Source organism: Eutrigla gurnardus, assembly GCF_963514095.1.
Source record: "Eutrigla gurnardus genome assembly, chromosome: 3".
NCBI classification, from domain to species: Eukaryota; Metazoa; Chordata; class Actinopteri; order Perciformes; family Triglidae; genus Eutrigla; species Eutrigla gurnardus.
The window spans coordinates 14,413,615-14,423,950 of record NC_139917.1 but is presented as its reverse complement, the minus strand read 5'-3'; the positions used below and the strand labels follow the sequence as shown (position 1 = coordinate 14,423,950).

At 42.3% G+C, this 10,336-nt stretch overlaps 2 protein-coding genes across 5 annotated transcripts; one reads left to right on the top strand and one right to left on the bottom strand.

The window, feature by feature from the left end:
- The first annotated feature begins 102 nt into the window (after positions 1-102).
- Positions 103-3,921, top strand: LOC311010896 (uncharacterized protein). The gene is made up of 11 exons (XM_084005539.1): positions 103-1,017; positions 1,110-1,266; positions 1,340-1,471; positions 1,626-1,683; positions 1,955-2,044; positions 2,255-2,314; positions 2,775-2,824; positions 2,926-3,009; positions 3,136-3,353; positions 3,445-3,595; positions 3,669-3,921. Exons 1-11 carry the CDS (start codon positions 823-825, stop codon positions 3,800-3,802), a joined length of 1,329 nt encoding a protein of 442 aa, XP_083861665.1. The 5' UTR covers positions 103-822; the 3' UTR covers positions 3,803-3,921.
- A 152-nt stretch (positions 3,922-4,073) lies between these two features.
- Positions 4,074-9,920, bottom strand: LOC311009099 (uncharacterized protein). Of its 4 annotated transcripts, none has more exons than XM_084003073.1 (6): positions 9,482-9,920; positions 6,826-7,077; positions 6,463-6,569; positions 5,527-5,643; positions 5,233-5,398; positions 4,074-4,492 (listed from the first exon to the last, which is right to left on the bottom strand). In XM_084003073.1, the coding sequence occupies exons 2-6, from the start codon at positions 7,031-7,033 to the stop codon at positions 4,314-4,316; spliced, it is 777 nt and encodes a 258-aa protein (XP_083859199.1). In that variant the 5' UTR covers positions 7,034-7,077; positions 9,482-9,920; the 3' UTR covers positions 4,074-4,313. The 4 variants fall into 4 exon arrangements, with proteins under 4 accessions (XP_083859199.1, XP_083859197.1, XP_083859196.1 ...); XM_084003071.1 differs by having other exon boundaries at positions 6,325-6,569; positions 6,826-7,074; positions 9,482-9,918; XM_084003070.1 differs by having other exon boundaries at positions 6,325-6,569; positions 9,482-9,917.
- Positions 9,921-10,336: the final 416 nt, after the last annotated feature.

Here is a 10,336-nt window from a genome sequence, read left to right as displayed (position 1 = left end):
ATGCTCACTGTAAAAGTAGTAATGCACATATGTAGTCAGGAACACCTTAATGGTTTGGCTTTAGACTGGTTTAGCAAACTCACATGCCCCCTTCAACAGACCTGGACTGAATCTGTGTTGTTCCTCCTGTATCTGATGCTCAACAAATCGGTCAGACCCCCCATGCTCCAGCACCCTGGAGTAAACTTTCCCAGGGGAGGCTGAGCAGTGTGATACCCCGAAAATTTGAGCACACTCTCCGGACCACCTTTTTAAAAATAGAAACCACCACCCGGCCTGCGACTCCACAGGCACTGTCCCCAACCTCCACATGATAATGAAGAGGCGTGTCAACCAAGACATCCCAACAATGTCTCATCCACTTTTCCTTGCCACCAAGGAGCTTTTTGACAACCTCGGTAACCTCTGCCAGGGATATGGGCGAGCCTTCCCCCAATTCTTCAGACTCTGCTTCCTCTGTGGAGAATGTGTTGGTCAGGTTCAAGAGTTCTTCAAAATGTTCTCTCCATCGCTCAACAATATCTCCAGACAAACCCTGTGTCATCTAACGATTTGCCAGAACTTCCTTGAGGCCAACCAAAAGTCTTTCTTCATCGTCTCCCCAAACTCATCCCACACCCTGGTATTTGCTTCAGCAACTGCTGCAGCTGAAGCCCTTCTGGCCCAACAGTTTCCAACAGCATGCTCATAAATTTCCCCACACCCGCCCGGCACCTCGGGAACTCTGGAAAACCAGGGAAATAGATACATATTTTGCACTGAGGCCATGTTCATGTTCTCTGTTTGATTTCTTTCTAAAAAGGTGTGAGGGCATCACACACCATGGCAGAGACCGATGCGGGCAGAATGGAAAAATACAAATCCAAAATCAACAGAGTGGGAGAAAAATATGATATCGATCCGGCTCTCATTGCTGCCATCATCTCCAGAGAGTCCAGGGCTGGAAATGCATTGCAGAATGGCTGGGGAGACTACGATCATAGCAGAGGAGCGTATAATGCCTGGGGACTGATGCAGGTTGTAATAAAGTCCACTGTTTTACTCACATCCTCTTAAAAGAGCCTCACATTACAGCAGTGTTCATGCCATTTTCGTTTCCATTCCTGTAGGTTGACGTTAATCCAAAGGGAGGTAACCACACACCGCATGGTGATTGGAACAGCGAGGAACACCTCTCTCAAGCCACCAGGATCTTGGTTTACTTTATTAACCGCATCCGCAACAAACCAAGTTTTAAGAAATTAACCGCGGAGCAGCAGCTGAAAGGTTGGTTTTACTGGACCATCACTCACACACATGCACCAGCTCTCATCACACTTTGCTTTGTTTGTCTTCACAGGAGGGATAGCAGCCTACAATATGGGGGATGGAAACGTCCATTCCTACGATAACGTGGATGAAAACACAACAGGCAGAGACTACTCCAACGATGTGGTTGCCAGAGCGCAGTGGTATAAAAGAAATGGCTTTTAATGCAAACCTGATGCTGTCCACAACAGAAACCTCCACCTCAAAGATCTCCTGCTAATAATCACTCTGTAATGTTTGCAAAATGTAATGTTTAGCGTGTTTACTGTCTTACTTTTTGTGTAAAGTGCAGCTGTGGCTGATGTGAATGTCATCAGTTCTGCAGGTGATCTACCTCATTAAAAGTTTTGGCCCGATGACGGCTCTACATGAAATGTGAATGTCATGTTTTAGAAAGCAGCTTTTAACTCTGGACTGTGCACATACATCTTTCCCATATGATGTAGAAATAATAAAAATGCACATTAAAGTACTGTATGTTGAAAAAGCCATTGTCGTAGTTTAGTATGTTGAAAAAACTCATTAAAAAGTCAAAGTCAAGAAAAAAAGTATATCAAAAGTCCATTGGGAAAAGGACAAAGGCAGGAAGTTAACAATACATGGGCTTCCATCCTGATGTGCAGTGATTTCTGGGTCTGCGTCACAGGAAGGAAACATGCTTTGAGTTTCATTATGACTCAAGGCATCTCTATAATCCCAATGTAGTGCAGCAGGCAGAACGAACGCTTCAGACACGGTAAGTCATTTCACTCAAATGCTCCTTTAACATATTTTGATATTAAGGTTGTGTTTATTGTTTCGTGTGTCATTGGTTGGTTGACCTCTTCTTTTAGAATACATTAAATTTAACTGTTAAACACTCAATATGATTCGAAGCAGGAGTTTAAGGACACTTAAATCCAAATACGCATCATTGATTTGTAATAAACCTTGTCTTCTCTATGAGACTAGAGATCCCGCACACAGACTTTCCTGTGCACCAAGTCAGAGGAGAAGGACGCTACAGGTAGAAGACATATAATCTTTATTTGCACACATGAATAAAGGACAACACACACAGCTTGGTACAACCACCCAGCCACACACACACAACTGCAAGTCTTTATGCTCCTTTTAAGGGTATATTTGGTACACTAAGTAAGTAAGAAAGTGTTTACCCTTTCTACCACTAGATGGCAGTATGCATTTATTTAAATCGCAGATTTAAATGTGGGCCATGCCAGGCTGTCTTTGTTAATTAGCCAGGTTATGGATATGTGTTCTAATGGAGCTGCAAGATGTTGTCTTTAAATCGTCATCTTGCGAGATTTCAGAAGGAGCGGACTTTTTACTTTTCCTTCAGCAAGACTCTTCCATAATGTTGTCAAACACTTATTCTAACAATGTGATGTTAGCCTGTGTCTCTTACAGTCAATGGGTGCTGTGTCTGACAAATCACTGTTGTTTTCCCCCTCCTTTCATTCAAGCCAATCCAGGTTTGTGGAAGGAAGACATATCGAGACCAAAATGGGAAATGGTAAGAGCTTGTTTGAAATGCTTTGGGTCGCCTGCTTTGAAATATCCAACAGTAAAATCCCTCGAACTTGTGTGTTGATGAAAACTAATGGAATAAATTAGCACCCACAGGTTATGGCGACATCACAAAGGTTGAAACAACTGGTGCCTCAGAGGAGACAAGGCCAAAATCGTTTATGTTTTCAGGTAAACACTGTAGTAGAAAAAACACCACCTGGCCACATCCACAATAAACTACATCTGTATATTGAGGAAGATAGTCAGTTTGTTGCAATTAGGATGTTCCTGTTCTCTGTTTGATTTCTTTCTAAGACGGTGTGAGGGTGTCACACAAGTTGGCAGAGTACGATGAGCGCAGCATGGAAGAGTACACGTCTAAAATCAACAGAGTGGGAGAAAAATATGATATCGATCCGGCTCTCATTGCTGCCATCATCTCCAGAGAGTCCAATGCTGGAAAGGCATTGAAGGATGGCTGGGGAGACTACAACCATAGCAGAGGAGAGTATAATGCCTGGGGACTGATGCAGGTTGTAATAAAGTCCACTGTTTTACTCACATCCTCTTAATAGAGCCTCACATTACAGCAGTGTTCATGCCATTTCGTTTCCATTCCTGTAGGTTGACAGGAATCCAAATGGAGGTAACCACACACCGCGTGGTGATTGGGACAGCGAGGAACACCTCTGTCAAGCCACCGAGATCTTGGTTCACTTTATTAACCGCATCCGCAACAAATTTCCTGGCTGGACCGCGGAGCAGCAGCTGAAAGGTTGGTTTTACTGGATCATCACTCACACACATGCACCAGCTCTCATCACACTTTGCTTTGTTTGTCTCCACAGGAGGGATAGCAGCCTACAATGCGGGGGATAGAAGAGTCCATTTCTACAATAAAGTGGATGAAAACACAACATCTGGAGACTACTCCAACGATGTAGTTGCCAGAGCGCAGTGGTATAAAGAACATGGCTTTTAAAACACACCTGATGCTGTCCACAACAGAAACCTCCAACTCAAAGATCTCCTGCTAATCATGAAGGAAACATTCTGCAACGTGTGCTGTGTTAAACTAAATAAACATGATTCAAAGCAAAACCCACGTCTGATATCTCCATTCATCGTGTTCCATGTGAACTCTCTCTGGGATCATTTGCTGAAAAGTGAGGAGGAAAGTCTCATGTTCTGCTTTGAAGTGCACATAAATGTTGGGGTTCTGCCCTACAAGACCACAGATCTGCAGAGAACACGGACAAATCATGTGTGGAAATAAACCGCTGAATCATCTTTAGTAATGCCATTCAATGCTTTCTCAGAAACCACATGATGCTGTTTGTCATTTTTGCTCTTGGCATGTTAATACAAATCTATAACTAGGAATTGTTGGTCCTACTGGGAACAAGTAGTCAACACAATCAGCAGCTTCCTGTCCTGGATGTGTTTCCTGTGTTTTTAATTTAAAAAACCAGGCTGAAGATGCCGACTCAGAGTTAGTGGTAGGTGCAGTGGTGCTCCTGGTGCTGCCGCAGGTCCACCTTGTGCTGGAAGCCGTAGAGGCAGCGAGGACAGCGATGGGGCCGGTCGTCCCCGTGTTTACGACTGTGGGTGATAAGGTTGGAGCTCTGGCTGAATGCCTTCCCACATATCTGACACACGTGGGGCTTCTCGCCTGGCACACAAACACAACACAAGTCATTCTAATGTGCAGGACGTCCGGGCTGTGCAGATTAAACAGACGCTGACTGTTATCAAGAATTTTTTTCAGTTGGTCACCTAACCCATTTGTTTTGACAATAGCCCTTCAATTAGTGAATATATTACCTAATTTCATTCCAACCAACATTTCAAACACAAATATATTCAGTTATTCAGATATTCAAAATTATAAGACGAGAAGATTGATATCATTCTTCCATTTGTATGCTGATTATGAAGTCACAGCCAGTGGCCGGTTAGCTTAGCTTAGCATAAAGACTGTAAATAGGGGGAAACAGCTAGCCTGGCCAGCATCGCTGAAGTTTACTCCTTAATGTATCAAAAAAAAAAAAAAACTTCTATGGTTATGTACTGGACTATTTCTTGTCTGGGTGAAATGACAAGACAACACAATTATATGGATTATAAGAGAACTCACATATATGTCTACATGTATGTCAGTAGCGTCCATTTTGGCGGCAATGATCCGCTTTCAAACGCAGAAATGAAAATACAAAAATGTCAGAATGTTTGCACTGTGCATGTGAACAGCATTGCTGACTATTGTTATAAATAAGAATTATTAATATTAATACAATTAGCATGAGCGATAAGTGCTAGTGATTAGCATACCTGATGTTTGGGAAATGCAACTGCAGTTCAGTTTGACAAATTCAAAGGATCTGAGCGTATTGAAAGCACCTTTAAACCCACCGGTGTGAATGAAGGTGTGTTTCTTCATGTCAGACTTCTGATGGAACCGTTTGCCACAGTACTGGCAGGGATAGGGCCTCGTGTCCGAATGGATGAGCAGGTGAGTGGAGAGGGTGGAGGAGCGCTTGAACACTTTTCCACACACGGTACAGCCAAACGTCCTCTCCTGAAACAACAGGCACTGTGGTCATCTTATCATTCAGGAGTGTTGTGCCTCGTCGGGGCATTTTACTGATTATTTTTGGTGTGAGAAAGTGAGATAATTCCATACAAGAGAAGAAATGCTATGCCGACCTTGTCCCTGTATGGCGACCGCTCTGTATCCGTCCTCCCGGACTTGATGAGTGCTGCTGCTCTGCTTCCACGATTCCTGCATATGTGAGTTGTCAAACCTGACAGGCATGACAATATCTGCAAAGACAAGATGGTATTAGTTTTATTACATCTGCCACAATCATAGGCTTAACCTGCTGAAAACGAAAGGCATTCCCATCAGCCTCAGCGGCACATTGACTTTAGTTTACCTGGCAACTGTTAGCAAGCTAACATGCTAAACTAAGACAGGAGATGTCGAGGCTCGTCTGTATATCAGTTTAGCATCAGCAGCATTGTGAACATGTTAGCATGCTGATATTAGCATTTAGCTGAAAGCACCACTGTGCCTTAGCACAGCCTCACTCGAATCCCAAGTTTCAATAACTAAATAAGAAACAAGAACTAGCTCGTCGCCAACCATAAGATTTGGGACTGAATGGCTGACTGGCTGGCACTGCATTATTACCAGGTGTTTCTGATGTGGAGTACACCAGGGATGTATCCTAGGACCACTTTTTTCCCCCACACAAGTCCCAGGTTTTAGTCATGATAGTTAATGGTTTACTTTTGGATATTTATAGTAAGTATAAGAAAGTACTCAATAGTGTTTCACAGTATTTTCTGCTGAATTGTAACTTAACTCAAGTTGTATCTTCTAGCTTTCCTTTTAACTTAAGCAATTTTCTTCAAAACAAACATGATAAAGTAGACCTGACCGTAATCCTTCAGTTATTGTTTGTCTGTAATTTAATCTAACCCGAAGGAGGAATGCCGTACTTTGCTACAGAGTGGACACTCTTGCCCCGGAGCACTGATCTTGGAGCAGCCACTGCTCCTGGTCTGCCTCAGGACATGAGGATGCTGAGTCAAGTCTGCCCGGCCCACAGACAGTTTGGCTGGATATCCTGAGCTCACATGAGGTCTGGACCATTCCACTGGCATGGGAGGGTGAGAATCCACTTTGTCCACGGGCCTAAAAGTATTTGAGTTGACAGGACTGCAGGGCTCAGCAGATATACGGCCTGAGTACAGAGACAGACAGGTAAGTTGATTGGCTGCTATTTATGCAAACTTCTGAAAACTTTGGATTCATACAATTTCAATAACGGAATATTATATTATATCATCAGATATAACATTTTCATACACAAGTAAACAAAGAAATTGACTCATCATCAGTTATGTAAGACAACTTTTGTGTATTTACTGTTTCTGTAAAGTCATGCCTGTGATTAAAGCCTAACTAAAGAAACAAACAAGAATTAGCTCGTCACACACTATAAGATGAAGGACTGAATGGCCGGAGGTGCTCACTTCCATCAGAGTGGCTGGCAGCAGGGAGGTCCAGCTGCAGTAATGTGACGGGCACTGCGTTATTATCATCAGGTGTTTCAGATGTGGAGTAGACCAAGGATGTATCCCAGGACCCCGTCTTTTTCCCAAGGTGGTGCAGACCTCCTCGCTTCACCAAGAAAGAACGAGGCATCACTCAATGTAGGTGGAACTGTCTTCACCCGATATCTAAGTCTTCTAGAGGGTTAAAGAAAATAGAATCAATGCCAGTGTTAGTAATGCCGTTCAAATGTACAGTTAGGTTTCATTTAGAATGAATAAATATGTGTCACACCACATAGATCGTTTACATTGCCCTTATATAAATCTTACTGATGGCAGCAGAACTGTACATTAAAAAGTTTGTTTCTGCTTGAAACAGATATAGTAGTAGTATTATAGATATATAATGACAATTCATATTCAAATGTTAAATAAAGATACCCTAAAATGTGTAATTTACTTAAATATCAGGCCATTTATTAAGTGACAGTGAAGTTAGCCTTCTTGTTTCAATTGTTGTTTCTGCTGTCTTCTGGTTTCTGCCAGCTTTGCACATCTGGATTTTTCCCCTTGCACATCTTCTCAAGCTCTCAGCCCGGATGTTCAGCTGTGACCGCACTCACATGTTTTAGCTCAGGGGCACTCTAGACCAGGTTTTCGTCATGGACCTCTGTGTGTTTTGGTCTGATCATTGCTCCCTAAGCTTGGCCAGTTGGTGGAGACCTGATCATGACTGGTCACATTCAACCAAAAGATCGTTTTTCTTCTCGTTCTGTCTTTGAAATTCAACTTGATGAACGCCGACCTGTCAGATGCCCATCAGTCAGTAGTGGCTCATTTCACACTTAAGGCATCATTTCTGCGGAGATGTTTCTCCCATCTGTGGAACTTTTGTTAAACTGCATTCACACTGCGGGGTAAGCCACCCAAATCTGATCAAAACTGACATTTAGACCTAAATTCACTACAAATCCGGTTTGTGGCCATGTGCCCCAAATTTCAGTGTTGCAAATATGTATTTATTTCATTGACGAGCAAAGATGGAGCTGCAGCGGAGGAGTTCAGTGTATTTAAGTACGAGATTAAGGATCTTGAGACTTGAATAGAAGACACTGCTGTACATTTGTTTTCTTTTTAGAAAATGTGGCAGTCAAATATCACTCCATCAGACAGCAAACCTCTCGCTTTTACCAAACATTGGCAGACAGTTCTCAGGTCTCAGGAAATAAAAGGCTTGTGTCCATATTAATGACGAGTTCACTGCAGAGAATTGGCATTGCAATAAATAAACGCTTATTTAAATTACACTGACATTTTCTGGCAGACAGCCCTGAAGTTAAACTTCTCCCATGAGTACTGACCAATCACAGCATAGTAGTACTGACTATTGCGTGCATCGCTGCATTCAAAAACCTTGATTCACCAGTAAAAGTGAATTATAGAAGAATTATACATTATTATATATCACAATATAAGATTGTTCATACTGATGCAAAAATGTATAAGCATTATGCCGGTTTAAGTTAAAAAAATGATTTAGTTAGTTATTTCAGGCCAGTGGTTCCAAACATATGGGTCAGGACCCTTCAAAGGGTCAGAAGGTAAGTCTGAGGGGGTCACGAGATAAATGATGGCGTGGAAAAAATTAATAAATAAATAAAATCAAAACAAAAAGGCGCACAACTCTGCATCAATATTTTGGAGTACTTTTGCTGTTTCCTTTGTCTTTACATGCATACTTCGGCCCTGAGTACACACGAGATAAAAGGGCGATGGCCCTCGGTCACGCAGCTACTGCCACCCCAAAATGTCAGTTTGTACATATACTGTACACGCACATATATATTACAAAATGTTTTTTTTTTGTGCCGGGGTGAGCGCATTGAATGGCATAAGGAAATTGGCATTGAATGGCATTTTAATAACGAGCTAATTTAATGCGTTTGATGACACGTTTTCAGTCCACATGTGGCCTATATTTCCCGTCAGACTCGGTCTGAACAGAGAGAGGGTTGAGGTGGTTCAGGCATTCTTTCATTTTATAATTACACAACTTTCAGTGGTTTGTTTCTGCAGCGACCTATTTGGCTTCGTTTTCACTTGAGCATGTTCTGTGGACTGTGGGTCGACTGATGGCTTGTGTGTCCAAGCAACTGAATTTTGAGACACTTTAATCAAGATATATTTTCCTCAAGGATCACAGAAGGAAATCAAGACATCCACAAATTTGAGTTTTCTGTCAATCAACCTGAGCACACTTTCTTTTTTTATAAAGACTGTGCCATGGGATTTGTTGTACGTTGTCTTGTTTATAAAACCTTCATCACATTTGTTACAGGCTATTTTTGCTTTTTGCCAAACTGAAACAATAAAGAGAAATCTCCACATGGCCATCATGGAGATGATCTGAATTCATAAAACAAAATATGTGCTGAAGATCATGACTTCTGTAATAAGTCAACACAGTTAGGATCAAGGACACATCTACATAGGTCAGAGTCCCACAGTGTGTTTTCAAATCATCATTTTAAATGTAAAAAACAAACTGTAGTAGCAAAAATATGAAGAAAGTTTCAGAAATAAATATGCATATACTCACCAGATTTTTTATTTGATCTTTTTTACATCCCACTGGTTCTTCTTTATGTCACACACAAAGTTCGCACCAATAATGTAACAGAGATAAAAGCCTTGGAAGACAATGTGAAGTCCGTGTCTCACATGGGAGGTCAGCGTGCGCTGAGGGGGGTTACAAGCCGCCGATGTTCTCCGCAGGTCGATGTGATGATGATGACTAGTCTAAACGGACGAGGAAGTGTTTCAGCTCTGACACCTCGGAGCCGACAACCACACTGCTTCCTCACACACAAACCCAAACGCTGCACACCAGCAGCAGCACTAAATCTGTCCAGCTCGACTTTAAACGACCACTTCTCACGGTGCAAACTGATTAACTGTTGGAAATGTTGTGGTGCACAAACTAAACTGAACACGGCGACAGGTTGGTCACGAGGAGACGGGTGCCGCCGGTGCGAGAGGAAGAGGGGCGGCGGACGACTGTGCTGAAAATTCTTCAGAAAGTGTTGACACACTATGTTGACACGCTTCTGTTGCAAAATAACTTTTGAGGTCGAGTTTAAAAGAAGCTGGCTGATGCAACAGCAGAATGGCTTCTAGAATATTCAATGAAAACACAGAAAGAGGACACGTGAATAAAAGGTGATAGTGTTCGAAATATTTAAAAACACACACGTGAGCCACATCACTATTACTCGCTGCCGAAAATACTTAATAGATCACTAAATGTGTATCAATCGGATGCTGAAAATAGTCCCCAACAAATGCAGTTTTAGCTCCCGTTCGAGGAACGTTTGCTACAAGCTACATAAGCCAGGTGTTTCTGGCAGGAAGATGAATCAGTAATAGTAGTAGAGTGGCAAAATAGGTGTAGAGA

What these genes read in the sequence shown, in the direction of transcription:
- LOC311010896 (XM_084005539.1), top strand. Translation starts at nt 823, where the DNA reads ATGGCAGAGACCGATGCGGGCAGAATGGAAAAATACAAATCCAAAATC. An exon ending in ATGACGGCTCTACATGAAAT is followed by an intron (nt 1,684 to 1,954) that starts GTGAATGTCATG and finishes TCTGCGTCACAG; the next exon opens with GAAGGAAACATGCTTTGAGT. An exon ending in GAACGAACGCTTCAGACACG is followed by an intron (nt 2,045 to 2,254) that starts GTAAGTCATTTC and finishes CTTCTCTATGAG; the next exon opens with ACTAGAGATCCCGCACACAG.
- LOC311009099 (XM_084003071.1), bottom strand. Translation starts at nt 7,033, where the DNA reads ATGCCTCGTTCTTTCTTGGTGAAGCGAGGAGGTCTGCACCACCTTGGG. An exon ending in AGTGTCCACTCTGTAGCAAA is followed by an intron (nt 5,644 to 6,324) that starts GTACGGCATTCC and finishes TTGTCTTTGCAG; the next exon opens with ATATTGTCATGCCTGTCAGG. An exon ending in GGTCGCCATACAGGGACAAG is followed by an intron (nt 5,399 to 5,526) that starts GTCGGCATAGCA and finishes CTGTTGTTTCAG; the next exon opens with GAGAGGACGTTTGGCTGTAC.